The 27,104-nt window shown below is 47.7% G+C and overlaps 2 protein-coding genes across 3 annotated transcripts in view; one reads left to right on the top strand and one right to left on the bottom strand.

The window, feature by feature from the left end:
* SLK (STE20 like kinase) overlaps positions 1 to 10,231 on the top strand; it is a 58,556-nt gene extending 48,325 nt beyond the window's left edge. For both annotated transcript variants that reach the window (XM_001929430.7, XM_005671435.4), the window contains 6 exons: positions 48 to 177; positions 938 to 1,062; positions 1,581 to 1,769; positions 2,342 to 2,467; positions 3,362 to 3,475; positions 6,336 to 10,231. In XM_001929430.7, coding sequence (XP_001929465.1) covers positions 48 to 177; positions 938 to 1,062; positions 1,581 to 1,769; positions 2,342 to 2,467; positions 3,362 to 3,475; positions 6,336 to 6,482 — 831 coding nt within the window. In that variant the 3' untranslated portion in view covers positions 6,483 to 10,231. The remainder of the gene's footprint in view (positions 1 to 47; positions 178 to 937; positions 1,063 to 1,580; positions 1,770 to 2,341; positions 2,468 to 3,361; positions 3,476 to 6,335) is intronic.
* A 1,913-nt stretch (positions 10,232 to 12,144) lies between these two features.
* The window catches only part of COL17A1 (collagen type XVII alpha 1 chain), a 48,058-nt gene continuing 33,098 nt past the window's right edge, over positions 12,145 to 27,104 (bottom strand). The window contains exons 33-57 of the mRNA XM_013983710.3: positions 26,176 to 26,211; positions 24,329 to 24,364; positions 23,999 to 24,079; positions 22,907 to 22,942; positions 22,275 to 22,352; positions 21,351 to 21,404; positions 21,190 to 21,231; positions 20,980 to 21,033; positions 20,288 to 20,344; positions 19,983 to 20,009; positions 19,644 to 19,676; positions 19,486 to 19,560; positions 18,903 to 18,935; positions 18,246 to 18,371; positions 17,592 to 17,729; positions 17,057 to 17,125; positions 16,612 to 16,752; positions 16,009 to 16,098; positions 15,798 to 15,908; positions 15,185 to 15,331; positions 14,615 to 14,950; positions 13,988 to 14,125; positions 13,671 to 13,733; positions 13,437 to 13,517; positions 12,145 to 13,092 (exon numbers count right to left, since the gene is read on the bottom strand). Coding sequence (XP_013839164.2) covers positions 13,040 to 13,092; positions 13,437 to 13,517; positions 13,671 to 13,733; positions 13,988 to 14,125; positions 14,615 to 14,950; positions 15,185 to 15,331; positions 15,798 to 15,908; positions 16,009 to 16,098; positions 16,612 to 16,752; positions 17,057 to 17,125; positions 17,592 to 17,729; positions 18,246 to 18,371; positions 18,903 to 18,935; positions 19,486 to 19,560; positions 19,644 to 19,676; positions 19,983 to 20,009; positions 20,288 to 20,344; positions 20,980 to 21,033; positions 21,190 to 21,231; positions 21,351 to 21,404; positions 22,275 to 22,352; positions 22,907 to 22,942; positions 23,999 to 24,079; positions 24,329 to 24,364; positions 26,176 to 26,211 — 2,135 coding nt within the window. The 3' untranslated portion in view covers positions 12,145 to 13,039. The remainder of the gene's footprint in view (positions 13,093 to 13,436; positions 13,518 to 13,670; positions 13,734 to 13,987; positions 14,126 to 14,614; positions 14,951 to 15,184; positions 15,332 to 15,797; positions 15,909 to 16,008; positions 16,099 to 16,611; positions 16,753 to 17,056; positions 17,126 to 17,591; positions 17,730 to 18,245; positions 18,372 to 18,902; positions 18,936 to 19,485; positions 19,561 to 19,643; positions 19,677 to 19,982; positions 20,010 to 20,287; positions 20,345 to 20,979; positions 21,034 to 21,189; positions 21,232 to 21,350; positions 21,405 to 22,274; positions 22,353 to 22,906; positions 22,943 to 23,998; positions 24,080 to 24,328; positions 24,365 to 26,175; positions 26,212 to 27,104) is intronic.

Raw genomic sequence — 27,104 nt, forward strand, 5'->3', positions numbered from 1 at the left:
TTTGCCCAGTAGATACTTATTAACTGATGGTTAACTATGTCTAATAGGAACAAGAATTTGTTCAGAAGCAACAGCAAGAATTAGATGGCTCTCTGAAAAAGATCATCCAACAGCAGAAGGCAGAATTAGCCAACATTGAAAGAGAGTGCCTGAATAACAAACAACAGCTCATGAGAGGTATGTGAAATTATGTAGCATATGTGTATATGTGAAATATCTCCAAAACATTGCAGAGATATACCTTGGAAATTATTTGAATGTTTTCCTTTGCTAGAGTGGTAGAGGGAAAGATAAAGTTGAGGTAAATAAGAGAAAGATGCTTTATAAAATTGAGAAATACTGCAAGAAGTAGAATTCTTTTATGGCAATAGAAGTGAATATAAAAATAATCCTTAAAACATCTTTCTGTCCAGATGATGCTGGAGATATACCTAAATAATTTTATGTACTCATTATGCTTTGTGATATTGGTATACTTAGTTGGCTACATGATAGAATGGAAATTTAAGCACTTATTTCCCCCTATTAAAAAACCTTTGATTTTCTTTTCTGTTCTTCTTTTTTTTTTTTGGCTGCACTCGTGGCATGTGAAAATTCCTGGGCCAAGGATCGAATCCACACCACAGCAGTGACCCAAGGTGCTGCAGTGACAATGCCAGATCCTTAACCTGCTGCGGTAGAGGAGATCTCCTTTTTTTCTTTCTTATTAAGATGATTAAATGTAATTTTGGTATTGGGAGTAGGACATTCTCTTTATAGGACATTAGAATAGAAGGGATATTATGTTTACATTGGTAATACTTCATTTATAGTTCAGAGTGTAATGTGTGTAAAAAATAGTGTATTAGAACACTTTTGTGTGAATATTAAAATATAACCCAAAGTACATTAGTAAAAGGAACAAGGTAACATTTTGAAAATTACTTTCTTCTTGTAGCTCGAGAAGCTGCGATTTGGGAGCTTGAAGAACGGCACTTACAAGAAAAACACCAGCTGCTCAAACAGCAACTTAAAGATCAGTATTTTATGCAAAGACATCAGCTACTTAAGCGCCATGAGAAGGTTAATGAAAGGAAAATTTGTTCACTTTTTGTTCATTTTAAAGTTTGCAGAGCTATTTATTTCTGAAATATTTCTTAGAGAATAAATTTTAGATTTCCTTTCTTTTATCCTAAAATTTCTTTGATGCAATTTGGAGTAATTACTTGTATATTGATCATGACTGTAAATTTCTTTTCTACAAATTCCAAGGAAGGTAACTAATTACAATGCTTAAAGACCTATTATACACTATAATCTTTTTCTTGTCTTTCAAAAGTAGCTATTTTAGCTCCATTTATAGTTCAGGTATCTTAAAAATGTGGACTCATACTTAAAGAAAGTCAATATAAGACTCTTATTACTAATAGTTCTATTTTTATTATAAATTATTTTTTTGTGTAATATTTTGCTGGTCAGTATGCAACAAGAGAGAAAGTCATTTGGGGAAACAAAGGCAAAATGTTATTTTTAAGCATACATGTGGCTACTGAGTATTAAATTTTATCATTGTCACTGGATTCTGTTTCAAATTTTCTTAGGAAACAGAACAAATGCAGCGATACAATCAACGACTTATTGAGGAATTGAAAAACAGACAGACTCAAGAAAGAGCAAGACTCCCTAAGATTCAACGCAGTGAAGCGAAGACTCGAATGGCCATGTTTAAGAAGAGTTTAAGAATTAACTCAACAGCGACACCTGATCAGGACCGCGACAAAATTAAACAAGTAAGTAAGCAAATTGCTCTCTTCTCTTTTAGGTTTGAAATTTTTAGATGGCCTTGCCACACTGTTTTGATTACTGTGGCTTTGTAGTATTGCTTGAAGTCTGGGAGAGTTATGCCTCCGGCTTAGTTTTTGTTTCTCAGGATTGCTTTGGCAATTCTGGGTTTTTTGTGGTTCCACATAAATGTTTGGATTGTTTGTTCTAGTTCTGTGAAAAATGTCATGGGTAATTTGGTAGGGATTGCATTGAATCTGTAGATTGCTTTGGGTAGTATGTTGGCCAGCTTTTTAGTTAAACATATGGTCTCACTATACTTCTGCAGTCACAGGGCCCACATAGAAATTAACTGAGGTCACTAAGTAGTTGGGAGGTACAAGGATTTAATCAGAAGTCTCTCCCTACCCCTGACCAAAGCCATGATGTGGACTGCCATTTTAAATCCCAGAATATTATTACTTGGAGCTTTAGTTTATTATACTTTAAGCTTTGTTAAATTCCATAATTATACCTCTGGAACATGCAGACATTATATTATTTGTTAATCATATTTATCTTTTGTTTTTCTTATTTGTAGTTTGCCGCTCAAGAAGAAAAGAGGCAGAAAAATGAGAGAATGGCTCAGCATCAAAAACATGAAAATCAAATGCGGGATCTTCAGTTGCAGTGTGAAGCTAATGTCCGTGAACTGCATCAACTGCAGGTTAGATCCAAAAGCGGGAACACAAAGCTGGTCGTAGATGCACAGCACAGATGACCGGTTTTGAGGAAGTAATAGCTACGCAAAGTAAGCTGCAGCTTGCTTGTGAAGGCGGGGTGATTTAAAGGTCTTCTTTCTTCTGCAGACCCAAATGAAGATCAGTTGTTGAGATTTTATATAACTGTGATTAATGTAAACATGAAGCTAATTTATAATCCAAGAAGTGGAATTTTTCAAAAGTACTATTGGGAATTTTTAGTGTATTTTGCAGAGAAGATGAACAGAGTTTTTTTAAATGATGAAGGCAGTTTTGTTAGATTCTAAATTTAAAATTTCTTTTTATCTAGGGAGAAAGAATTCATTTTCTTCAAAGTTTTTGGAAAAAGGGATAATTTCTCCTAAGGAATTTAAACATTACTTTAGAGAGGACTGTTTTTGAACCTTACCTAAGTATGCAGCCCGTCTTATAGACAGATAGATAGACAGCCTAAACTGTTTACAATTTCAGAGTAGTGTCTACATTGTGGATATTCTATGTATTTGCCTAATTTACTAGAGCAGAATGACTTCTTGGGGTAAAATCCTTGAAAGGTGCCCTCTCTAAGTAAGGTGTGTCAGTTGTGTAAGTAAACCTTCTTAGAAAGGGAAATCAGGCTCAAACTAGTTCTTTCTATTCAAGATCTTTTCATGTGGTAAATAACAGATCTAGCCTCTAAACTTGCAAAAATAAAGCAGTGACTCATTTCATAATTCTTGGCCCTTGATTTTTAGAGGAGAATTTCAACCTCAGTAATAGCCTGATGTTTGATGAGTACTTTATTATTTTGAAAGATAATTGTGTTTGTGAAAAATTGACAACTTGATCTGAAATGTTTTTAATCCAAACTTAATTTTCAGAATGAAAAATGCCACCTATTGGTTGAACATGAGACTCAGAAACTGAAGGAGTTAGATGAGGAACACATCCAAGAATTAAAAGAATGGAGAGAGAAATTGAGACCTAGGAAAAAGGTAATTTTAAAAACTTTAATTAAGATATGCTTGTGAAGTTCCCATCATGGCTCAATAGTTAATGAACCTGACTATTATCCATGAGGATGCAGGTACCATCCCTGGCCTTGCTTAGTGGGCTGAGGATCTCGCGTTTGCCGTGAGCTGTGGTACAGGTCACACACGTGGCTCGAACCCTGCGTTGCTGTGGCTGTTCTGTAGGCTGGCAGCTGCAGCTCTGATTAGACCCCTAGCCTGGGAGCCTCCATGTGCTGTGGATATGACCCTAATAAAAAATAAATAAAATATGCTTACATTCCTCCGTCCCTCCCACTTCCTAGCTGTTGGCTCCTTACCTAATATTTGTCAGGGATAGTGTCTGGGACAGAGTTGCAGAGATGAAGAGTCAAAGTCCCTGTCCCCCCAGGGCTCAGAATGTAGTAACAAGCAGTGGTCAATCAGTAGGAGCATTTCTCTGAAGGAGGTTAGTACAGGATATAGAGCACAGTAGCACAGGGTACGAGCAGAGGAGGAGGAGTGTTTGACTCTGCCCAGGGAAGTCTGGAAGCCTCAGAGAGGAGATGCCTTGTAAGCCAAGTGAGGCTTGAAGGATGAGTAAGAACTTGCTATGCAGACAGACAGATTGGAGTGGGATGGGGCACTAAGTACAGAAAAGAGCATGAGTGAAAATCATGTGTGCAGGAATCGTAGGTGGCTCCTTATCATTGTAGCATTAGGGGGACTGTGTGTCTGTGTGTAGGCTTTAGGGAGGGAGACAAGGCAGGGATGACATCTTAGTCTGGATGGGTCGACTGGAGCCCGATGACGGGGCCCTTCTGTGCTTGTGAACTGACAAACTAGTGAAGTAGGAAAGGCGTCCTTCCCTGCAGCCAGCCAGCCAGCTGTCTTTCTTTATGTGCTTGGCTTGCTGGTCTAATTGGTCAGCCATTTTAGCTCTGTCTTCACTATTACTGTGTGATTCTCTCTGCTAACTCTCACTTAAACCTTTATTTTCTCCTGGCTTCCTGCCTGTTGTTCATTTCAGCGTTCCTTTCTTCCAATAATCCAATCAATCAATGACATATGTATTTAACACCTACCTAATGTGCTGCAGCTTCCTAGAGAAAATGAACCCACCAAGTCAGCTCATAGTGTGGCTTTTTGAGTTGAATTTGATTTATTGTTAAATTTTTGAACAGGTAGTGCATCCATGTGTTTCTGAATGCAGAGGTACACAGAGAGGTTACAGTGAGAATCCCTTCTCCAGCTCCTCTTTTCATTCTTCCCAGTCTAGCTTCCAGCTCACACTCCTCCCGGTTGAATTGGTTGACAGTAGTCCCAGTCTCGTAGCATTATCTACCTGTTCTTGTTAAAAACCTTCTTTCTTAAAATCCCCTTCTTGCCTGACTTTCGTGACACACTCTGTCCTTTCTCCGTGCTCTTTCTCACCTTTCCTTTGTCTTCCAGTCACCTGAACTATAGCCCCGCTTTGCACCCTCACCCCTGCTCTTGATCTGGATGGTCATGTAGCCAGTCAGGACTTCCTCTGTTGCATATTTAAGGACAATTCCAGAGCTTGTATAGAACACAGTTATTTTTTTTGGCCACATCCGCAACCTGTGGAAGTTCCTGGGCCAGGGATCAAACCCAAGCCACAGCAACAACCGGAGCTGTTGCAGTGACAGTGCTGGATCCTTAACCCACTGTACCACAAGGGAACTCCTAGAACACAGATTCTAAAGTCATACAGGTCTGGGAATTCTCTGGTGGCTTAGTGGTTAAGGATTCTGCGTTGTCACTGCTGTGGCGCAGGTTTGATCCTTGGCCTGGGAACTTCCACATTGTACAGGCACAGCCAAAAAAAAAAAAAAAAAAGTCCAGTAATGTCCTGATGGTCCTTCTGGTCTCCAGTTTCCTTTCCTTTCCTCCTCCTTTCCTGCCGTCACCAGTGTTTATCCTCAAGAGCATCTCTGATACTGTCATAGTGGTTCCATAGAGAAGAGAATATCAATGCCTCTCTTTGACTTTGAAGCCTCCCTAGTGCTACACTTTGGCCACATCTGCGCTTCTAGCTTCATTTCGGACTAGCCACTTTGTTCCCAGTTCATGTTCAGTACTGGCTGAGATCACCATCCCTGGCACAACTCCAGTGTCCTGCCTCTGCATGCTTTTAGCTCACTCTGTCTGGCATATCTTCCCCATGCTGTCTGTCAGATTCTTATCTTTCATTTGAAACTAAGCTTATGGTCTTCTTCTTTTGAGAAACCTTCCTGTATCCTTCCATCTTTTCCTGTACTTTGTATTTCTATAGCAGTACTTCTCCCTGAGTCACTTGTCCACAAAGTCCCTGATACCTTAGGTATTTATCAAGCACTTAATTATATTTGTTCCATATTTTGGGACTGTAAAGATAAATCTGGTTTAGGTCTTACCTTCAAACAGTTTATAGTTCACTGTGGAAGAAAAGACATCCACATCCATAATCAAAGTAAAAAATAGAAAACGGTAAGTTCCATGTGCGGGAGACAGATAATAGTTAATAATAGGTGCCATCTGTTGAGTGTCTAGTATGTATTAAGTACATTATTATCATATTTAATCCTTATAGAGCAACTCAGTGAAGTAGATGATGTCATTGCTATTTTAAAGCAGAAGAATGAAATGATTCTGTAACATAGAGAAGATGAGTAATTGACCAAAGTTATCCGTTCATGTGGCTGAGCCAAGACTTAAACCTAGGGCTGCACAGCCTGTGGGCCTATCTTCTTCCTTAGGCTCACATACAGAGAAAGTCTTGGGGGCAGATAACTTTATCTTGGCTGTCAGAATAAATTCTGTTTGTAATACTAGCACATAATTTCTTTTCCCCTTCCTTTTTAAGACACTGGAAGAAGAGTTTGCTAGGAAACTGCAGGAACAGGAAGTGTTCTTTAAAATGACCGGGGAGTCTGAATGCCTTAACCCATCAACACAGAGCCGGATTTCCAAATTCTATCCTGTTCCTAGCTTGCATTCCACTGGATCATAACAATGGGAAGCATTCTGTGGTTGGGTTTGACTTTTTAAATGTCATTCTGTTCTCTTCATCTTCTGCCACAGTCTGTATCAGAGAGCTCACGAAGACAATCACCTGCCTCACCTGCTAGGTGTTTATTTCTGTTTGTTTTGTTTGTTTAGCAAAGATGAAGGGAAAGAAACTAAGACAGATGCTGGGCCATGCCGGCAAAGTAGCATCTTGCAGTAATTCCCTAAGGTGATTTGTATATAATCTTAAAAATTACGTTGTTTGGACACTGTTACCTGAAAAACTGGTAGAGATATAATGTTTAAAGTTATTTTTTAAAAAACTGTTACATCACTTAAGTATTGGTAAATATCTTTTTACCTGACTTCTTCTCAGTGATGCCTAAAGTCTATAATTGAAACTCTGATGTAGAGAGTTGGAATAATTTTCTTTTGGTGAATCAGCTGTCATGAAAAAGCTATGAGTTGATCAAAATATGCTTTTGATTCAGTAAATAAATTTATTATCTTTAAATATTGGAACAAACTCTTTTAGAGAGAAAAATTACTTCAGTAATTTGCCTAAAATAATAAGGCTTGCGCTAATGAAGGGTGCTAGTTTTATTAAAATAGTGCCTAAAACACTAAATTTCAATTGAGTCTAAAATAACATGTTCTTTTTTGATTCAACAGGGACAAAACACTCTTAGCATTAAGCATTGTTTTTTAAATCTTGCTCCTATTATCGTTTGATAGAAATTTTCATCCTAAAGTACATGTTGTACAAATTTGGAAAGATTGAAGAAAAAGAAGTTAGCTTTTAGATATCCAAATTGGAAATGCAGAACTCACCACATTAAAAGAAATGTAGGAGTTCCTGTTGTGGTTCAGCAAGTTAAGAACCCAACTAGTATCCATCCATGAGGATGTGGGTTCAATCTCTGGTTTCACTCCATGGGTTAAGGATCAGATATTGCCGCAAGCGGCGGCGTGGATCGCATATGCGTCTCGGATCTGGTGTTGCTGTGGCTGTGGTGTAGGCTGGCAGCTGCAGCTCCAATTCCACCCCTAGCCTGAGAACTTCCATATGCTGCAGGTGAGGCCCTAAAAAGACAAAAAAGAAAGAAAGAAAGAAAGAAATAGTTTTAGCTATCTCAGATTACCTCCTAAAATAATGCATGAACTGGTTAAATGACTTCTCCCATCTTAGCAAATTCTGTTTAAAATTCTCAGAGACTGGTAGGCTCTGAGTAATATTTATGAATATATTTTTTTCTGAAATTTAAAAGAGGCAGTTGCTCAGAATAGTTTTTAAGAAAGAATTTAAATAAAATATTTAGGCAAATATCAGAAAGGACTTTTTGTTTTGAAATAAAGTCATTTATATTTTGGTTTTATTTTGTTCCATGTTTAAATGATTTGCTTTGAGTGGGAAAAGGCTGAAATCTTATCATGTGATTGCTGGTATGTGTAATTATTAATGAAATGTTCACTCTCAGTCCCTCTCGAGGGTTAGAATTTCAATCACGTGTCAGGTCAAACAGTATTATAAACCATATTTTGGGGTGTGAGACAGTATGTTTTCAGATGAAGCTTGCTCCCTGCCGTTTGTGGCCTGTTCTCTTATGAGTACTAGGTACCAAATTTTAGAAGATTCAGTTTTAAGTTATGTTACACTTGAGGCTGGTGAGAAATTCAAATAAACTTTGTGGGAACACTGATTCATGTTAAGAAAAATGTAAATATCTGTAGCACTTTCTTGCAGTTAATTTGAAAACTTTGCTGAACATTATTTTGTCAGTGGTTTTTTTGATTTAAAAAAGCATGTGATTTTAATTTTATAATTGTTTTGACAAGCATAATTTACTTGGACAACTTTGTAGGTAGCCTTAACTTCTGGCCAAGTTTGTTTTTTATATAAATATGTATACATATATATTATGTATGGTTGTAAATTCAAATATACTTATCACATGAATGTGTTACTGTATACAGAACTCTTAATGCTTTATTCTCAAATGCTGGGATGAAAAATGTTTTGAAAGCCTTTAAAATATATATAATGTTTAGGATGATGATGGGAATTGTTTATATTATGATAGAAATGACAGTATAGTGTTACCCAGTATATTTAATGCTTCATTTGAAGAGGGAGAGAGGGGGACGGTTCTCATACCAGTTTCTCCTTTGAAATTTTCAGTTTATTGGCTTTTTAAAAATTAGTACTTCAGGCAGTGGACTTTTTTCCCATTTCGTTTAAATGATATTATCCTATGTGCTGAATAGTTTTGGCACATAATTAATTTGGTCTGAGTATTTGGTTCTTTTTATTCCTTTCCACTTGACATTCAGAGTATTGAATAAAGGAAAGAGGCTCAGAGTAGAACGGTTGACACTCTGGTAAGTTCATTAGCAGCTCTTGCATCTCCCTTAAAATGGCCCTTTGGATCCAGTGTTCACACCTGAGTTCTCTTTCAAATACGACGAGACCATATTCCTGTGGGTGCAGGACTACAGAATGATTCGTGTGTAGAGGTAAAACCTTCATTTTACTACTTAAAGTCTCATAAATCTTTTCAAGAAGTGTTTTGTTGTAGACCACGCTGTTTGTACCCAGCCCTGCCCACTTCTTGCTAGGCCCTGTATTCGCAGACAGCGGAGTGGTCTTTCTTTCTCTCTTGCATGAGGTGTGGGTGGGGAGCTGGGGAGGGCACAGATGCAGAAGTTAGAGTACAGTCAAGTCCATCCCTGATTTGGTGGTTTTGTTGCCGTGGCAGAACGTGCTTTGAAATACATAAACGAAATTCTCCGTGTGTGCATCTGCTCCTCTCCCCGCGCACGGTGACACACCAGGCTGCCACACTTCTGCAGGTCTGGCTCACGGAGCTCCTCGCACCAGGTTGCCTTTCCTAGTCCTGTCAGTCTGTGGTTGGGGGTGAATTGCTGAATTAGCTGCTATCCTCTATGGAGTTACAGTTAAGATTCTTCTTACCCTTTTCTATGGGGCAGCTATAGGCTGGGTAAGGAGAAATTTGGAGTGCTTAATGTTGCTGAAATGTTAGAACTTTCTTGTGACAGGATACAGCAAATTGTAATTAAATATAAACCAGAACCAGAGCTACCTCTAAGTAGTGTTTTCCTCAAGCACAAAGCTCTCAGGCATATGAGACCTCTGGTAATGGAGGGTCTCTGATTTCTTGAGCATCAGCGAGTTTCAGAAGTTGACTGTCTTTTGTACTCTTCTAGTTCCCTTGTAACTACATACTCTCCCCCATTCCACACTGTGCTTAAATGACAAAGACTCTTCTGAGAAGCCAAATTCTGTCCAATGATTAGCTAGAGATACTGCTGATTAAAAGAAAATGTAGAACTGAGGTGGAGGAGGAGAGCTCTTTAGTTCCAGTTCTAATAGGCTTCTGCTTGAAGAAATCAGTTCTTCTCCGGGAAATGATCTTTTCTAGGAAATGGGATATTTTAAATGCTTTTCTTAAGTTGAAGGCACAACAGTTAATGCCACTATTGTTGCTATCCTGTGGCTGACATGGTTTTGATATAGCTTTAAAACTTCTGCTACTAAGCTTGGGGTAGAACGTTATACCAGTTGCAAATGTTGGCTGTAGCTTTTTGTGTTCCTTCTCTGATTTGCAGTGGAATAACCTCACAAGCTAAATTTTCAGAATCTTGTTTCCGAAAATGCCTCTTGTCTATTTGGGAGCACGTGTCTTTTCAATCATGGAATTGACAAGTGAAAAAATAAAGTTATTTCTTAATCTACTTTGGGAAGCAGTCTTTTATTGAGAATCTTTAAAACTAGTTTGTCCTACGTGAGAACATTCTGTAGCTTTTTTTTTTTTTAAATCCCGATTATATTTTAAAACCTACAGTCCTCCAGATCTTCCGACCCCTCAGACTTCTTAGTGTTCCAGACCATCTCTAGTCACCACACGAGTGTCCTTTTTACTTGGAGTTTTTTGTCGAGCAAGCTCCTCCTTCGGGTGGTGCTTAAAATAGTTCTGTCAACATATGTGTATATACATTTTTTATGTCCTTTTTTCTCTTGGGATGGATTATTTTTCTCACCAAAATTTTCATGAATCGTATGACTTTACTTCTGCTAAAAATAACTTCTTTTTACCATTAATACATAGGTTCATGCAAGAATCAGTAAGCATTAGGTAGCATCATTTGGCAAGTGGTCAGCTTGGCTAGAGGCACAGCGTGTCATTTTCTAATCCTGGAGCGTTGCATACTATGGAGCACATGCTTGACTTTTTTTTTTTTTTTTTTTTTTTTTTGATGAAACAGAGAGGCTCAGATCTACTGCCATCCAGCTGAGGACATATCTCATATCTGGGTTCTGTCCAGAGATGCTAGCAAGTTTGGGCTTTTACTCTGTTTCCCTTTGGAGCATAGGAGTCTATAAAGACTTGGATAGCTTGGAAAGGTAAATCTCGTGTAACTAGGGAAAAACTCATGTCTTGTGAATCAAGTATCATTAAAGGGGATGTAATACCAGAGCTTCTAAAGCTACTATTACAAAAACAAATTGATTCAGCATTTAGGTAAAACTAAAATATGAAAAAGGCATGATGCAGTCATTCATTATACATAGTAAGTTTTCATGAGCCAGTAAAACATTGCTTGAAATTCAGCAAGGCCTGTGCACTCATTTTTCCCACACTGATCACAGCGGTTGCTCTCAGGATGTGATAAAGGATGCACAGGACCACACAGGATGTTCAGTGTATCTGTGGCTGGTGGCTGTTGCTGCAGTTGTTTGACACAGTGGAATTAAATGGTGATTTTTCTTCCCCTGGATAACATGTGATACACTCAGGAGAGACATGGAATATAATCCCATCTTTCAGACGAGCAGAGGTGTGTGGAAGTCGACTGAATTGACTCCATTTTTAGTTATCCAGCAGTGAGAGTCACAGCTTGTAACAAATTCACAGGTTGGCCCAGTATAGCCTCTTCTGACTTTGAGTGATTTTACTGTGCATTTCTGTGGAGCATTTGATATTTGTGCATTTTTCCTTTGTGTGTGTGTGTGTGTGTGTTTTGCCATTTCTTGGGCCGCTCCTGCGGCATATGGAGGTTCCCAGGCTAGGGGTCTAATCAGAGCTGTAGCTGCCGGCCTACACCAGAGCCATAGCAACGCAGGATCCGAGCTACGTCTGCGACCCACACCACAGCTCCCGGCAACACCGGATCCTTAACCCACTGAGCAAAGCCAGGGATCCAACCCGCAACCTCATAGTTCCTAGTCAGATTCGTTAACCACTGCGCCACGATGGGAACTCCCTGTGCATTTTTCCTTAATGGAAGTTTTGCTATTCCATGTATTATTACTTGCCTTGCAAGCATAGTTCCTTTGCCCCAGGATAAATCACTACATTAATTGCACATAATCTTGTTGCTCATCTGTTGCCTATGTGTTTCTCAAGTAGTTTATGCTTTGGGAAAACCTTAAATGCTTTGTTATATGCCCAGATTGACTTAGTAGTTGCAGATTAAGGTCTGCCTTTAATGATCTCAGTGATTAAAACAAAAGGCCAGAATCTCCCAAAGTACAAGCAACTCTATGTTTGTAATAGTGTTAGAATCAAACCCAGCTGACCCAAAATATCTTTTCTTTTTAGCTTTTTTTTTTTTTTTTTTGGTTAGATAGATCACGTTAAACAATGTTAAAAAAGAAACCCTTTAATTGGAAATTTTGCAATTGAAATGACTCAATCTAATAGACCACATGAATGTTCATAGACATTGAAAAGTGCTTAAAACCCAACTGCACCCAGTCCCCCAGGCATTTCCCAAGTGCAGAGCAGGGGTGCCAGCTTCCCACCAGGCGGTCCCCTCACCCTCCTCTCCCCTTCTTTCCTCCTGCCCACCGCCCTTCCGTTCCTATGGGCTGCAGCCTAGTTCACCGTAACATACTATCAACTCTAGTGTGGCCCTATGCAGACAGGTCAGAGCTGCAATCAAACAAACTTCCTAAGCAAGTGGGAATGTGAGATACAGTGAGAGATAACTAGGAAAAACCCTGTCACCACCCTTAGAGGAAGTGGATTTCCTAATTTTTTCAGTTGCGAGAGTTGCTTCTTAGCTAACTCTTTTCTACGACTAGAGAATGTAGAGTGAGCAGGGAAGGAAGGAGCTGAGAGCACAGCCTTGCAGACTTAGCCGGAACAGCCTCATCGAGTGGCACCCCAACTTCCATTTACTGGGCTCATTTTTAGGCAAAGCTCCAGGACTCCTGAGCCAACGTTTATGGTAACTGGCTTCCTAGGCTGGGGCTGGAACTCAGTGTCACAGACAGACGCCTGGTCAGCAGGGAAGCCAGTCTCATCCTATACCATCGCTGAGCCCACCCAGTGAAGCTGTTTCAGGCTGTGTATCTTGGACTGAATTCTACATACATATATATTGTTCCAGACTAAGATAAGGGTTCTAGTTGACTGTTCGTGGTGCTGTCTCAGTAGGACAATGAGACTCCAGCTTTTGCCCTCTGGAAAGGTTTTGACGTAAGTGCCATAGGCCATTGCAAGAACTGGCCCAGGGGGCCTTTCCACTAAGGGTCGCTCATGGCTTGACGGCAATGCTTCTCCTTCTCCGTCCAGCGTAGACTTGGTCACCTGGAAGTTAGAAGATGAGTAGGACGTTGAAAAAAATACCTTTCAGTCTTCGGAAACTTAAGCTTGGATAACTTAAGGCACCTGTGGCTACTGAAAAACTGGCTTGAAAGGTGACCTCTTTTGTAAGACTTAGCAGTGGGTTTACATTGATTTTCATCATGAGCTTGGTTCTCCATTCCTCCTTGCGTTGACACTCCTTCCTTTCTCCCTGGCCTTCATTTGATTGTTATGCAGATGATGTTGCTGGCAGTGTCTGCCTTTAGTAACTGGGCATTTGCCTAACATTTTCCAGTTGCCAGAGTTGCTGGCTCTGGAACATGTGGCCTGTCTCCCAGCAGGCTTACCTTTGTCTCCTTTTTCTCCCTTGTGCCCTCGAGGGCCGGGTGGCCCAGGCCGACCTGGTGGTCCTGCAGGGCCTCTCTCACCTAGGAGGACACATGGGGGCATGGCTAAGTAAAGCACTGGTCGGGGCCCGGAGGCGCACATGCGAACCCAGCACAGCACTGGTAGGGGAGCTGCTTCCCCTGAGAGGCGGTTGTTACATAGGATCCTGGTGGCTGTTTCCTGCCACCACTTACCTTTGGGTCCAGAGATGCCCACTTCTCCTTTCTGCCCAGGGGGTCCTGGGATGGCTCCATAAGCTGCAAAGGGGGAAAACTGGCCTTAGACTAGAGATCACCCTGGAGCTTGGGAGTTAAGTGGCTTGTTTGTTCAGATTAACACAGGCAGGTAGTAGTAGAGTTTGGACTTGTAAGAGAAAAAGTGTAGAACTCATTGGATTTTCAGCATCTCAAGTGTTAATGAGGTTTTTCATGAGACTAGTTTCTAAGAAGCAGGCCCCTCATGAGTCGAGGCGGCAAGTTAAGTGTTGGGAAAATCATCGGGGATGCCTTACTTCTGAAAAAGTCCATGAGATCCGCAGTCACGTTGCTGTAGGCAGAGAAGACCTTGCTGACTCCAGGGGGCCCCTGGGGCCCAGGCCGGCCTGGCGGGCCCTGCACCGTGTAGGCCATCCCTTGGAGCAGACCCTGACCTGCGAAACACAGGGGGCCAGTCACCCGACACTGTCTTCCTAGTGGGGACACAGTGCCCTCCAACACCCAGCGCAGTTACTATGAGGGGGGCTGCGAGGGAAGGGCGCCGTGGCTTCCTTTGTCTCCTTGCTGTCGGCCTCCCTGAGCTTTTATCCCAGGCGTTTTACTGCGTAGCTAGCTGTACCGGTAAGCCGCGGGGAGGAAGGACTATTAGCTAACAACCTTCCTTCAGCCCCACCAGAAAACCTTCGTAATCAGAAATTCTTCTGAGAAAGGATAGTTGGGAAAACAAAGTGTAAAGACCCTAGCATCTCTGTTCCCCACAGCATGACAGGTTCCAGTCCCCACTGGGCCCTTTGAACCAAGCCTGTCTTCAGTCCCAGCCCATCTGACTCCAGAACTGCTGTCCCTCTGGATGTGGAGATGCTCACAGGGCCCCCTGCATCCCACCCCAGCCTGCAGCGCCGAGGCCGAGTGTCCCCACTTACGCTGCATGCTCTCGGACACCCGAACGGCCAGCTCGTTGTAGTCCAGACCTCCGGCATAGCCGGCCCCGAAGCCACCATTGCCACCGAACATGCCACCTTCTGCCACTGTCCCATAGCCCCGGCCCATGCCCATGTCCAGGCCAAAGGCTCCCCCTTCGCCCAGGGAGCCCCCACTGGCTCCTCCTATGCCCATGGAAGAGCTGTAGGAGCTGCCCCGACTGAGGGAGGAGGAGCTGCTGTCCAGGCTATAGGAGCTGTCCACCGACACCAGGCGGCTTTCCCCAGGGGGGCCAGGGGGGCCAGGGGGGCCGACAATGAAGCTACGCACATCAGGACCTGTGGGGAGGAAGAGGCATCTGTGGGAGCCAGTCTTGGGGAGAGAAAGAAGGGGATGGTGGGGGTCTCTCCCAGGGTCTCCTGCCCCTGAGCGGGTCGGGAACTCACACTGAGTGGGAGAGTGCGGGCTGGGAGGAAGCTGGGCAGCTCATGTGTTTGGCCTCTGGGTCCCTGCAGGCCCCTGCTGCCCCTCTCTCTGGAGAAGGAGAAGCACGGTCGGGGAGGGGCACCTACTTGTGAGGTAGCTGATGAGCTCACTCCGGAAGCTGTCACTGTTTTCAGCTGCATATGTCGCCAGAGCTCCTGAGACACCCGGAGGCCCTCGAGGGCCCGGGGGACCAGGAGGGCCAGGAGGGCCTGGGATGGATGACAGCCCGGCAGCTGAGCGGGAGGCAGGAGAAAGAGAAAGATGAAGACCACAGCCAGGCCTGCTGCGTCTGGGCCTGGGCCCCTCTGGGAGGAGGTGGTGAGGGAGGCCTTCCCGAGCCTTCCTCAGCATCCCCCTGAGTGACTGCTGACCAGCTCTCTGCTCCCACGCCCCAGCCTCATCCAACCATCCCCTCAGCACTTCTGCCCCTGGGAGTTGGGGCTCCCAGCTGGGCACCTGGTCACACGCTGGCCCCCGAGTTCTCTCAGGACTTGGGAGCACTGTTCCCCCCACCCACCCCCATCAGAGCCAAAAGTGCCTCAACAGCAAGTGTGTCTGCCTCCAGAGCCCAAAGCCAGCCCTGCGCTGGCTCCAGGAGGCCTAGGTGACCACCACCTGGGCTGAACCACCACTGCTGTCCTAGCTCAGCCCCTCGGAGTCCTCGAGGCCGGGCTGCAGCCCTGGCCCCTCACTCCTTACTCTGCAGGTAGGCTGAGAGCTCCTCCATGTTGATGCTGGACCACATGCTGCCTGGAAGCCCTGGTGGCCCAGGGGGACCTGGGGGTCCGACGATGCCTCTGAATTCAGACCCTGAGACGCCAAAGAAGAGCAAGTATGGGTCATGGCTCCGGCCAAGGGGGTCTGCCCTCCACCCTGAAGCACTGGTTCAGATGGCCCTGCTCAGCCTTACCTTGGAGCAAGGAGAGGAGTTCCTCGTAGGATGTGCCTGGCAAGCCTGGTGGTCCCGGGGGGCCAGGAAGCCCAATGCTGACTCCGGAGCCTGAGGAACAAAATCCCAGCCTGTGATGGATGCATGTCAGACAAGGAAGGGCAGGTGGAAACACCATGTGGTAGATGAAGCTGGACAGAAGCAACTTGAGTGGGGGCGGTGCAAAGAGAAAGAGGAGGAAAGGTGGGGTGCAGGAAGAGACCAACAGAGAGTAACACAGACACGACCCTGGGTCACCCTGGGTGCCCACAGCATGGAGGAGGGGCTCCAGGTCCTGGAAGAGTGTGGGTCAGAAGTGCCCACACACTTCCTGCTGTTGTGTGTGTGTGTGTGTGTGTGTATAGAGAAGTGTGCCTGTGAGTCCTGTTCAGACTCCTTGCAGGATGTGCCCAAGATACTCATTCTGGCTTCCCTCATCACCAGGCTCCGTGACCTGCTCTGGCCACAGGTTTGAATAGCTCTCAATGCCTCTGTCTGGGTTGGGTGCAGCCTGGCAGGGACATCCAGCACCGAGTCCCCACCGAGGCCCTCCTGCCCACCCTGCCTGAGAAGGCGGACACTCACTGGACATGTAGCTGAGGATGCGGCTGCTCAGCTCGGCGTAGTCCAAAGACTGGAGGGACCAATCTCCGCTGGCTCCCGGTGGACCGGGGGGACCCTGAGGGCCCGTCAGGAACTGCTGGAGATACTGACGCACGTCATCCCCTAAAAGGACAGGAGGTGCTGGCATGAACCACCGAGATGGCCTGGTTTCCCCGCAGATATGTATGAGCTGGGGGCTCAGGACCTAGGGGGACAGCCCCAAGTGTCCAGTCACTGAAGGGGCGCCTGCCTGGTTGCCTGGCCTTCAGGGAAAGACTCGATGCCCCTTTTCCAGCTGGCTGCTGGGAGTGAGGAGGAAAGGGCTCTTTGTCCCACTGTGCTGCCCCATAGGGCTCAGACCCAGACACGTGTGCCTGCCAAGTGTGGTGCCCGCCTGCCCTCCCTCCCACTGTCACAGGTGACTCACGCTGGAGTGCAGCCAGGATGTCTGCAGAAGAGATGGAGGCAGAGGATGTGCTGATGCTGTACCCTGAGGCTGTGGGGAGGAAACCGAGTTACCTGCTTAGTTGGTACTGAAGTCATGCCCTCATTACTCTGAAATCACCAAGACCTGGCCAAACAGCTCTCTCCATTTGGGGGAGATGAATGAATGGGGGCATTAGGAGGCTATTTCAAAAGCATGAAAAGGTCAAAGGTTGGGTTTTTTGGGGAGGAGGGTAAGAAATAGTTTGTATTCAAGAGTATTCTTTGGCTTAACTCCTCCATGATCCCTTTTCATGTACTTAGGTCACAACTGTTACCTGCAAGAAGGGCTCAGTGCTGTTATTCTTAATCTCAACAACTCATTTTTGGAGCTAGATCCTGGCAACCTGCTTACGGTGAATTCAGTATTGGACATCACATTCAGAAGGACAAAGCAAACAGCAAATTAAGAGCTGAGGCTCCAGGAATAAACATGGACCTGGGAGGAAGGTATCATTACAGGGTGGGGAGAGGCTTACTCTGTAAATAGCTCACGACGAGGCTGGCCAGCTCCGAGTAGTCGAAAGTCTCACCCCCGATGGTGGTGACAGGCCCCGGGGGACCACGTGGGCCTGGAGGGCCCGGAACTCCAGAGAGATAAGACCTGATACTGTCACCTGCCAACAAAGAAATGAAGCAAAATCAAGCTTGTCCCCAAGAAGGCATATCTTCCCCACAGAGGTGACCTGAAGTACTTGATGAAATGCCTACTGTATCCTGCCCACTGGCCAAGGCAGGGCCCACAGGGAGCATAGACTCCCCTTGTTACAGATGGAGAAACTGAGGTAGAGCCTGTGCTGGGTCAGGTGGTGCTCAGGAGCTGTGGCCAGTGAGACTTCAGTCAGCCACCCAGCCAGCTCTGGTGCCCATGTGTGTGGAGATTACATCCTTACCTCCACAGGGATGCAGGGATGGGGGGGGCGCGTGGGGAGTACACACAGGTGTGAAAGCATGCATGTGCGTGAGCACGTGGGTGTACAAGCCTCTGGGGGCTGAGGACAAGGCTATGTACAAGGGCAGCTGTGGGAAGGTGGGCCACCCAGGAGTTCACTGACCTGCAGTCTTGGTGCGCGTGTACCCCCCACCCCGCGCCAACACACACACACTGCCCCACCCTGATACTGGGCACTCACTCTGCAGGTAGTCAGAGATGTACTGCTGAATCTCCAGGCTGGAGCCGCTGAAGGAGCCTGGAGGCCCAGGGGGCCCTGGTGGGCCTGGCGGGCCCGCCATGAGCATGGTGCCCGATGACGATCCCCCTGCAGGAGAGAAGGCTTCTGAGTTGATCTCTCTACCCTGGGGTCACATAAAGGTACCCAGGCACTGCTTCCAGTCTGGGGAGGGAAGGACTTTCTCATAGGAGAACTAGGGCGGTGGCAAAGAGACAGGTCCCCCAGAAAGACAGAAGGAGTAACTTGCAGCAGCCTCTGTCTGAACGGGGCACAGAGCTCCTAGGAACCCTCCCGGCTGAGTCCTCCCCTTCCTCGGGCAACCTGCTTACCAGCCACGTGGCCTTTCTCACCCCTGGACTCCTAGCTCCCAGGTTCTGTTCTGCCGCCATCATTCATCATGGGCATCGTGAGTCATCTTCATCATGCAGGGGCCCTCCCTCCCATCCAACTAACTTTAACCTCCTTAAAGGCAGCTCAGAGATCCTAGCGTATGGAGAAAGAACCTCATCTACACTGAATCATGGGTAAGTGACGGGATTCGTTGAGTGCCACCCTCATTGGCATGATCAGCTGTGCTTGAAGAAGGGAAGCAGGACTTTGGTCACCTTTGGTTCTTACCTCGAGAAGGACCACCTTGGACTCCAGGATCACCTGAAATCCAAACAAGAAGCTCTGTAGGAAGCCTTCCTTGGTTAAGTCCAACCAAACCATCAGCTTGTAGATCAACAACTGTCCCATCTCCCTTCCTTCCTTTCCCTCCCTCTTTCTTTTTTCTTTTCTTTTTATGGCCACATGCGTGGCATATAGAGGCTCCCAGGCTAGGGGTCAAATTGGAGCTGTAGTGGCTGGCCTACGCCACAGCCACAGCAACATGGGATCCGAGCTGCGCCTGAGACCTACACCACAGCTCACAGCAATACCAGCTCCCCCGACCCACTCAGTGAGGCCAGGAATCGAACCCACATCCTCATGGATACTAGTTGGTTTGTTACTGCTGAGCCACTGGGGAAAACTCCTGTCCCATGTTTTTAATCTCGTTTCTGTATTGATACTGCAGCTTCCTTGGGCAGGCTGTATTCCCCATCCTTTTCTCCCTCCAGACTCTCCTTTCTTCAGCCTCTTCCTCCCAAGGCTGTGGCATCAGTAAGTACCCAGGCTCCGGGAGCCAGCCTTCCTCCCACTCTTCACCGCCTTCACTGACCTTTGTCACCCTTGGGTCCCTGGGGGCCCGGTGGGCCTGGTGGTCCCTGCAGGTTGAGTCCAAGAGAACTGGAGCCTGGAGGCCAACAACACACAGTGCAATCAGCCAGGTGGGGAGAGGCCCTGGCAGGCCCGCAGTGGGGGGCGCTTGGCACTTACCTGCGGCTGAGAACCCTGGGAGGCCTCGCTCGCCTGAGGAGCACAGCAGAGAGGGACGGTCAGCTGCGCCTGCCTCCCTCTCCCCAGGCGCCCGCTCAAGACACCACCTCCCTCCCAAGGCTCCCTAAGACTCAGGATTACTGGGGTGCCCCTCAGGCAGTATCTAGAGCTGCCACGCACAGGTGTGCACACACGTACGCATGCAAATTCTCAACCATCAGACACTCTGATCTACCCTCTTTTGTTTGAACCAAACTTAAGAAGCTCAGGGCTCCTGAAAGGTCAGCTTGGCCACCACCATCCCTACCCCAGTTTTATTAGATGCCAGCTCTATTGTACCTTGGTGTCCTCGGGGGCCTGGGGGACCTGAGGGAGAAGGCAGAGTTGTGAGACATGTCCCTAGCAGATGATGCAACTTCAAGGGAACCTTGCGGAGGTGGGTGTGGGGGCCCTCCTCCCACCAGAACAGCAGAGGCAGCAATTCTTTGCAGAGCTTCTGACCACTGTGCCTCCCCCAACCCCGTGCTCCAGGCTACTGAGCTCCTAGTGGAGCCCCGGCTCATCCAGCCTCATCCCAAACCTCTGGGCCACTAGCTGGGTGGGCAGGCATGTGTACACTGTTTTCCCTGAGACACTATTCTCACCTTGGTCTCCTTTGGGGCCTGGGGGGCCAGGTGGGCCTGGAGGGCCGGAGATGGTCTCTATAGAGGAAAAGAATGGTTTTGAGTGTGAATGCAGTGATGTTTGTGGGGGAGCAGCACCTAGCATAGTGCGTGTCATTCTGTAAATGCTCAATATTTGTCGGATGGATGGATGGTTGGGAAGTTGGATAGAAAAATAAAGAAGGAAAGAATGAACAAACAGATGGGTGGGTGGGAGGGAGGGATGGATGGATGGACAGATAAATGGATGGGTGGGTGAATTTTACACCAGGGACAAGTTCTGGGCTAATGTTTGCTCTGAAGTTATTTCCGTAAGTTTCTATGTTATACTGTCAGCATTTGTCTCACTTCATGAGCATGCGTCCTGCCTACTTTATCAGACCTAGGCTCCCTGAGGAAGGGAACCAGGTCTCCCCAGTCAGTCTAGAAGCTCCCCAAAGGCAGAACTGGCATCTCCCCCAGGATAGGCTGGCAGGGCTCTCGGGGACTGGGTTGGCACTGTACTGTCTCCATGCAGAAGGTAGCATGGGATTTAAAGAAACACACCCATGGTGGAAAGTCAGAAGGAGGAAGCATGGTGAGTAGGTCCGGAAGGCCGAGTGCCTGTGACCACAGCCCGTGTGGGGCCCAGGGCTGAAGTGGAGAACAGGAGTGACATGACTCCCCAGCATTACCTGAGCTGGTCAGGAGAGATCCTGGTGGGCCTGGCGGGCCTGGCAAGCCTTCCCCTAGGTAAGAGAGGCCCAGGACCCATTAATGTCAAGAGGAAGGCAGGAACCCTCTGCCCAGGAGAATGGCAGGGAAGCGCTTTCCTAATAGTCAGATGGGAAGAAGCCTGGGCTTTGGATCACATTGTCTCCCACCTCCCACCACTCAGCTCTCACCTGCTGGGCCTCGGGGTCCTGGGGGGCCTGGAATGGACAGTCCTATAGAAGAAGGTGAGAAAGAGGCAATGCTGAACCTAGGCTCTTGGCTTCCTCACTACGTCCCTTGAGCCGCCTGTCCCCAAGATTCCCCACCTTCCAAAGATCCCTAAAGTGCTTACCTGGTGGGCCAGGTGGCCCAGGTGGGCCTGGAGGACCTCGTAAGTCCAGACCCTCTGTGGAAAGAAGAAACCAGAAGTGAGCAATAGCGGCCATGAGGCTGCTCTCTGCCGGGTCTTCAGTGCCTACACTCACCCCCCTACACCAGGCCACGGGGTATGGGGCACAGCACAGATTCTCAAGGACCCCCTCTGCCAGGGGTGCCTTTTGCTCACAGGCAGGGCGGGGTGGAGTTGAGCTCCCTGATGGCGCTGTGGGTGTACATATCAATGCATAAGAGCGCGACTTCAGGGTCAGACAGCCTGAGTTCAAATCCCACCCCCATGTTGCTGCTGGCTTGCGACTTGAGGCAAGTCCTTGACCTCTTTCAGCCTCAGCTTCCTCCACTGTAAACCAGAGGCCCCAGACCTGTGTCACAGGGACCTTGTGCACCCTGAGTGGGGTGCACAGCCCGGTGTCTGGTGCATGGCGACTGCTGGGCCAGGGCTGGCACTGTCTTTGCCGTTCAGGTGTCCAGGTGTGAGGTCAGTGGCATCTCCGCCTGGGCTCTTTAAAGGACTTTGGGAACAGGGAAGACCTCTGAGTCAGCCCTGCCAGGCCAGGCCTGTGGCTGAGAACCCACAGACCCTTGTCATTGCTCCCCTTGTGGGGGATAAAGGACTCTAGCCATACTCACAGGGCCGGGATCAGAGGCCTCATGTGACCCTGGTCCTTCTGGAATCCCAAGACCCTCTCTGACAGCTGTGCCATCCCTGTGACTCAGCCTCCACAGCTGATAAAGCCCCTGCTGTTCCTTCTCAGCTAGCAGGGTGCTTACACTGGGGCTCGTGATGACTCACTGGTGCAGCTGCCACAGGCCCCAGTGCACGCAGCCTCCCTGACGCCCGCCCCGTTTCACCTGTCCCCAGGAACATGGTGGCACTCACGAGCAGCGAGGACCTCAGAGATGGAGCTACTGCTGCCCAAGAATGATTCGCCAGCAAGTCCTGGTTCCCCTCGTGGGCCTGTGGGGAGGACACAGAGTTGAGGGGCACCGCCTGCAGCAGTGTGTTCCTGCTTCACTCTGGAGCTGCCCAGGTGCTGGGGGTGGGGGGCTGGGAGCCCAGCTGAGGATGAGACACAAGCTTGGGGGGTTGGGGGGGAGTGTGGGCAGGGCCAGAGTGTTGGCTGAGACTGATAAATGCCCAAGGAGGAACCGGATCCTAAGCCTATTTTTTTGATATTTGAATAAATTGCCAGACCCTGACACAATTATCAGGATCTGGTCACAAGAGGCCTGAGGCCTGTGAAAATGGTTGAGCTGGTCCCAGATCCAAGGGCCTCAAGCTCCCTTTCCAGAGGACCCCTATCTTCTCTGAAATGTGGAAGGAAGTGAGAGGAGGGGTCTTCCCCGGCTGCTGAGGCCTTGCAAGGGCCTTGGTGAAGAGCTGGTTGCCCCCTCATCTCCCTTCCGAAAGGGCACATCTCTCACTTCACTTAAAGATGGGGCACAGGTCCACCCTGGGAAGGAAGGTCTCACAATAGCCAATGTCCTGTGTTCTTTCGGGATGTGACATACCTTGCTGTCCTGGGAGACCAGCTGGGCCAACAGGGCCTGGAAATAGGGTTGGGAAAGAAAAAGTTTCATGACTCCTCTAGGGTCAGAATTTTAGAAAGAATTGGAAGAAAAAGCAGGTGCCTTGGTATATAAGTAGCTTCTTCACAAGGCATTGAATAGGGCCCACAGAGGTCAGCTTGCTTATTTGAAAGCAATAAGCAAGGACCGACCTTTTGGTCCATTTTGGTGAGAACTCCTCTGTCAGGCACTGGGGCCCCTGGGATGGACAGGGCTGCCCTCTCTTACACTGTCCTTCAGTGGTTAGGGACTTCCTAAATGGGTCCCTGCTCTCATTGGACTTAATCAATAGGGAAGGCTGGTCCATACTTGCATTTGGTTATATTAAACAATGCATTTCATTTATACACAAACATCTTAAATAATTAAAAATAGGTAAAACAAAATAACAGACATTTTGGATAAATGGAAAGAAGTATCACCTGCAAATTCTTTAACTTGCAGGCATTTTGTTTTATTTCCTTCAAGCATTCTTTAATCTTATAAAAGTATAGTTGCAACCACAGAGCACATATTATTGAGTATACTGCTCTTTTAAATAACGCTATTATCTGCAAAAAACTTTGTCTTCATATTTTTGTAGCCATCTCATTATAGTTGGACAATTTGAGGATATTTGCTTCAAATAGATTCCTAGCATTTTTGTTGTCCTTGAGGCATATTATCAAGTTGTTTTCCAAGAGGAAACAATTTAAGGACCAATTCTGACTGGTCAAACACTGGATCCAGAGGCAGAAGGACCTGGGACCAAACACTGACTCTGCTACGACTTCGCCATGTGACCTTAGCTCCCAACAGTGCTGGAAGCCCCCAACAGTGCTGTGGAGACCTGGTGAAGCAGTGCCCGTGCAGGGCTCGGGATACTTGCTGGGGTGAGATGAGGACTCACTAGGCTGTCCGGGAGGGAGATTTCCCAGCCCCTCCTTACTCTTCCTTGGGGTCCTGCCTGGGTTTCAGGATTTGAGCAAACATTGCTATATCAAATTGCAGCCAAGGCTGATGCTGATCTGGGGCAAAGCAAGAAAACAGACTGACCTGGAGCACCTGGAGGTCCCGGAGGTCCCATGGCTCCAGGAGGTCCTGGAGGTCCTGGGACAGTGAGAGTTGATGATCCCTCTGAAAACAGAAGGCACATGGGATGCTGAGTGGCACTGTCCTTGCTCAGAGGCACTGGGACCCAGGCCAGGCTGTGGGCCAGGTCAGGCCTGTGGCTCTGGCGGGCATTCCATCTAAAGTGTACCCCCTTCCTCAATTCTGACCAGAAGAACATAAGACTGCATCCTGCCCGAAACACCGAGCCTCCAGACTTGGAGGGTGTTGAGGCAGAGCCAAGGCGGACACACTACCCAGTGCAGGCCTGCCTACCTGAAGTCATGATCCTGCCTGGAGCTCCTGGTTCACCTGGGAGGGGAGAAAAGGGAGAGCAGTTATTCTCAGGATCAATTACTAGCACAATAAATCATTTTCAAGGCTTCTGAGTACATTTGAGTCCCACTTCTGGGCCTCTAGCCCTTAGGCTAAAGACATTTTAATGAACTGAAGGGGAAGTGCAGGATGCATTAAGCACCAATCTGGCACTGGAGACCCTGGAGGCCCGAGCATCAATCTTATGGGCCCACATTAGCTTTTGGAAGAAGCTGGGATTCTGTGAAGGGGCGTCGTTTATGGATGTCTGGGAGTCTGACTCTCAGGGAGGCCAGAATGAGCTGATCTGGAATGAGTTACCACCACCCCCTCCTCCCACCATATCCTCCCCCACAGTGGGCTTCATAGGCTCTTATTGGGAATCACTTTTGGTAGGTAAAGTACCGAGAGGTCAAAGGACAGAGGCAGTGAGCCTGTGAAGAAGAGCCTGGTTCCCCAGTGCTGCTCAGGTGCTCATTCCCTGGGAGGGTAGAAGGGCCTGGCAGATTTGAGGGGCGGGATTTGGCCTGGGGAATCCTAGATGGTATAAGGGTTAACAGAGCTCTGCTCTGCTCTGTGCTGCTTAGAGGACAGAAATGCAAATGTGTGTGGAGGGCCTCGAAGAAAGGAAGAAAGGAATGTTGGATTCACACTTTCCCAAGGTCCCCTCGACCGGGGATCTCTTAGGCCTGGAAGTCCGTGGAGTCTGGAGAACTGAGTGAGGTAGAGGATGGAAAAGCCCTCAACTGGGGGGTTCTTTAGGGACCTTTTTGTCATTTCCCAAGGCCTGTGGGCAATTCAGTTGTTCATACAATGGGGGTGATACTGATTACCCCCTTTGAGGCAGTAGAGGGATGGGCTTTGCTTGTTAGTCCCTGGGGGTCGAGGCCAAGAGGAGAACGTACTTGAGTTCATTTTGTTGGAACACGATCCAGTATTAGGGGCAATGCCCACCTCCTGTGCTCAAAGTCACAGGCCCTTGAGAAGGGCGGGGTGTCTTTCCTGGGGATTCCCAAACCTGTGATCTCTCACAGGTGCCATCAAGCCATGAGCAAATCTGTGGACCCAGAGGCTCATCTCCTGGGGATGTACCGAAAGAACTCCTTGGCTCAATCAGTTGTTAGAAATAGTTTAGAAAGTAGAAGGTTCCAAGTGACAGTGACTGCCCATCACAAAAGGCCAGGGTTCAGGAATGTGGGGTCACAGGGACAGAAGGACCATCCCTGAGCAGTGCCTTTCCTGGACCGGCTCAGGGTCGGGGTCTGATGGCACAGAGGTAGAAGAGAGTGGAGAGAGTCACCCCTGTGTATAAGGGTCAGAGTCCCAAGGATGCCCTTCTCAGAACTCAGACTTTGCCCTCTTAGCAGCAGCCAGGACCCTCCTTATTGCCTGCAGAAAAGCCCCCTCTCAGAATGGGGCAGGGTGGGGGCAGTGTCTCAGGCACACTGAGGCCCATGTGGACCAAAGAACCTAAGGTGGTTACAGGGGGACCACACCTAAGTGAGGGGGACAGAGCACCAGGGGGGCATTTTAGAGACAAGCTGGGGGATAGAAAGGCTTTCATAGGCGGGGCAGCACCTTTCAGATCCTCCTCCATCAAGGGCTTGGGGACATCCAGGTACCAAGTGAGGCTGGATTGTGGGGTGGAAGGTGTGGGGGCTGGGGTTGGCTTAGTTGATCAGAATCCCTGACTTCTCAGCCTCACAGCCTTTCCCTGAACCACTAGATGCCACTGTTGATCCAGGCTCTGGCCAGAGAAGGGCCCTCCCTCCTGCAAAAATGACTGTCTGATTTGGAAAATCACTTACCTCTAGGCCCTGGTCGGCCAGGGCTACCAGGAAGTCCTGATGTGATTGAAAACAAGCCAGTCAGGATGATTAAGAGCCAACAATTCCATAAACCCTGTGGTAGTACCTACGCTGGCACTCGGCACAGCCACAACCCACAACCGCTGATTGAGCCCCACAGATCCACCTGCTCTGCCTTCTGCCTCAGCCCTCAGCCCCTCAGCCCCTCAGGGGAGCCTCTTGCTCTGAGCCCTTCTCCCTCTCTGGGAAATGGGGTAACAGCTGAGCTTGAGGCAGGCACTGGCTCACGGACTCAGCTTTGGGGATCCCACCCCCTCTGGGTTATGACCTCTGGCTGCCTGCAAAGCAGCACTGTCCCCACCCACTCCTGCAGTGCAGGGGAGTGGGGGCTGGGCTTCCTATATCTGAAGCAAACCCTACCCCCAGCCTCCCTGCTTTTGGTCACGGATCTCCGCTATGGAGCATTTAAAAGATGTCCCTGTGCACTCAGCTGCTGGGAGCGGCTGCTTGATTTTATTTTACATCCTTGCCTAACTTCCTTTGGGAGTCAGGGCTGAGGGGTTACATTTTCTCAAATCCAAGTGGGTGCACACTGTCCAACCACTGGACAGGCTCTGACCCCAGGGCTGTCCCACAGACGCTGGGCCTTTGCACATGAGGCGAGCACCCATCCCCTACCATGTCGTGGGGGATGTGGCCCCTGTGGGGCTATTGGAAATCCTGGGCCCAAAGCCTCCTCTGGTGGCTGGAGGCCGGTGGTGGGGGTGGGGGGTCCCTGCACGAGATCTAATCTCTTCTCTTCCAGCATGATTTCTAGATTGTTCTCTGCATAATTTTCCTTCCTAAGGTGCTTCTCAAGACCCACAGTAAAATGACTTGAATCCACTCCTAGGGGAGTGAGAGAAGGAGAGGAACCACTAAGATGACTA

The sequence above is a fragment of the Sus scrofa genome, chromosome 14 (assembly GCF_054392235.1).
Source record: "Sus scrofa isolate SSC_HxYL_T2T_F1_AM1 chromosome 14, Sscrofa_HxYL_maternal_Yorkshire_Landrace_v2.0, whole genome shotgun sequence".
Lineage (NCBI taxonomy): Eukaryota > Metazoa > Chordata > Mammalia > Artiodactyla > Suidae > Sus > Sus scrofa.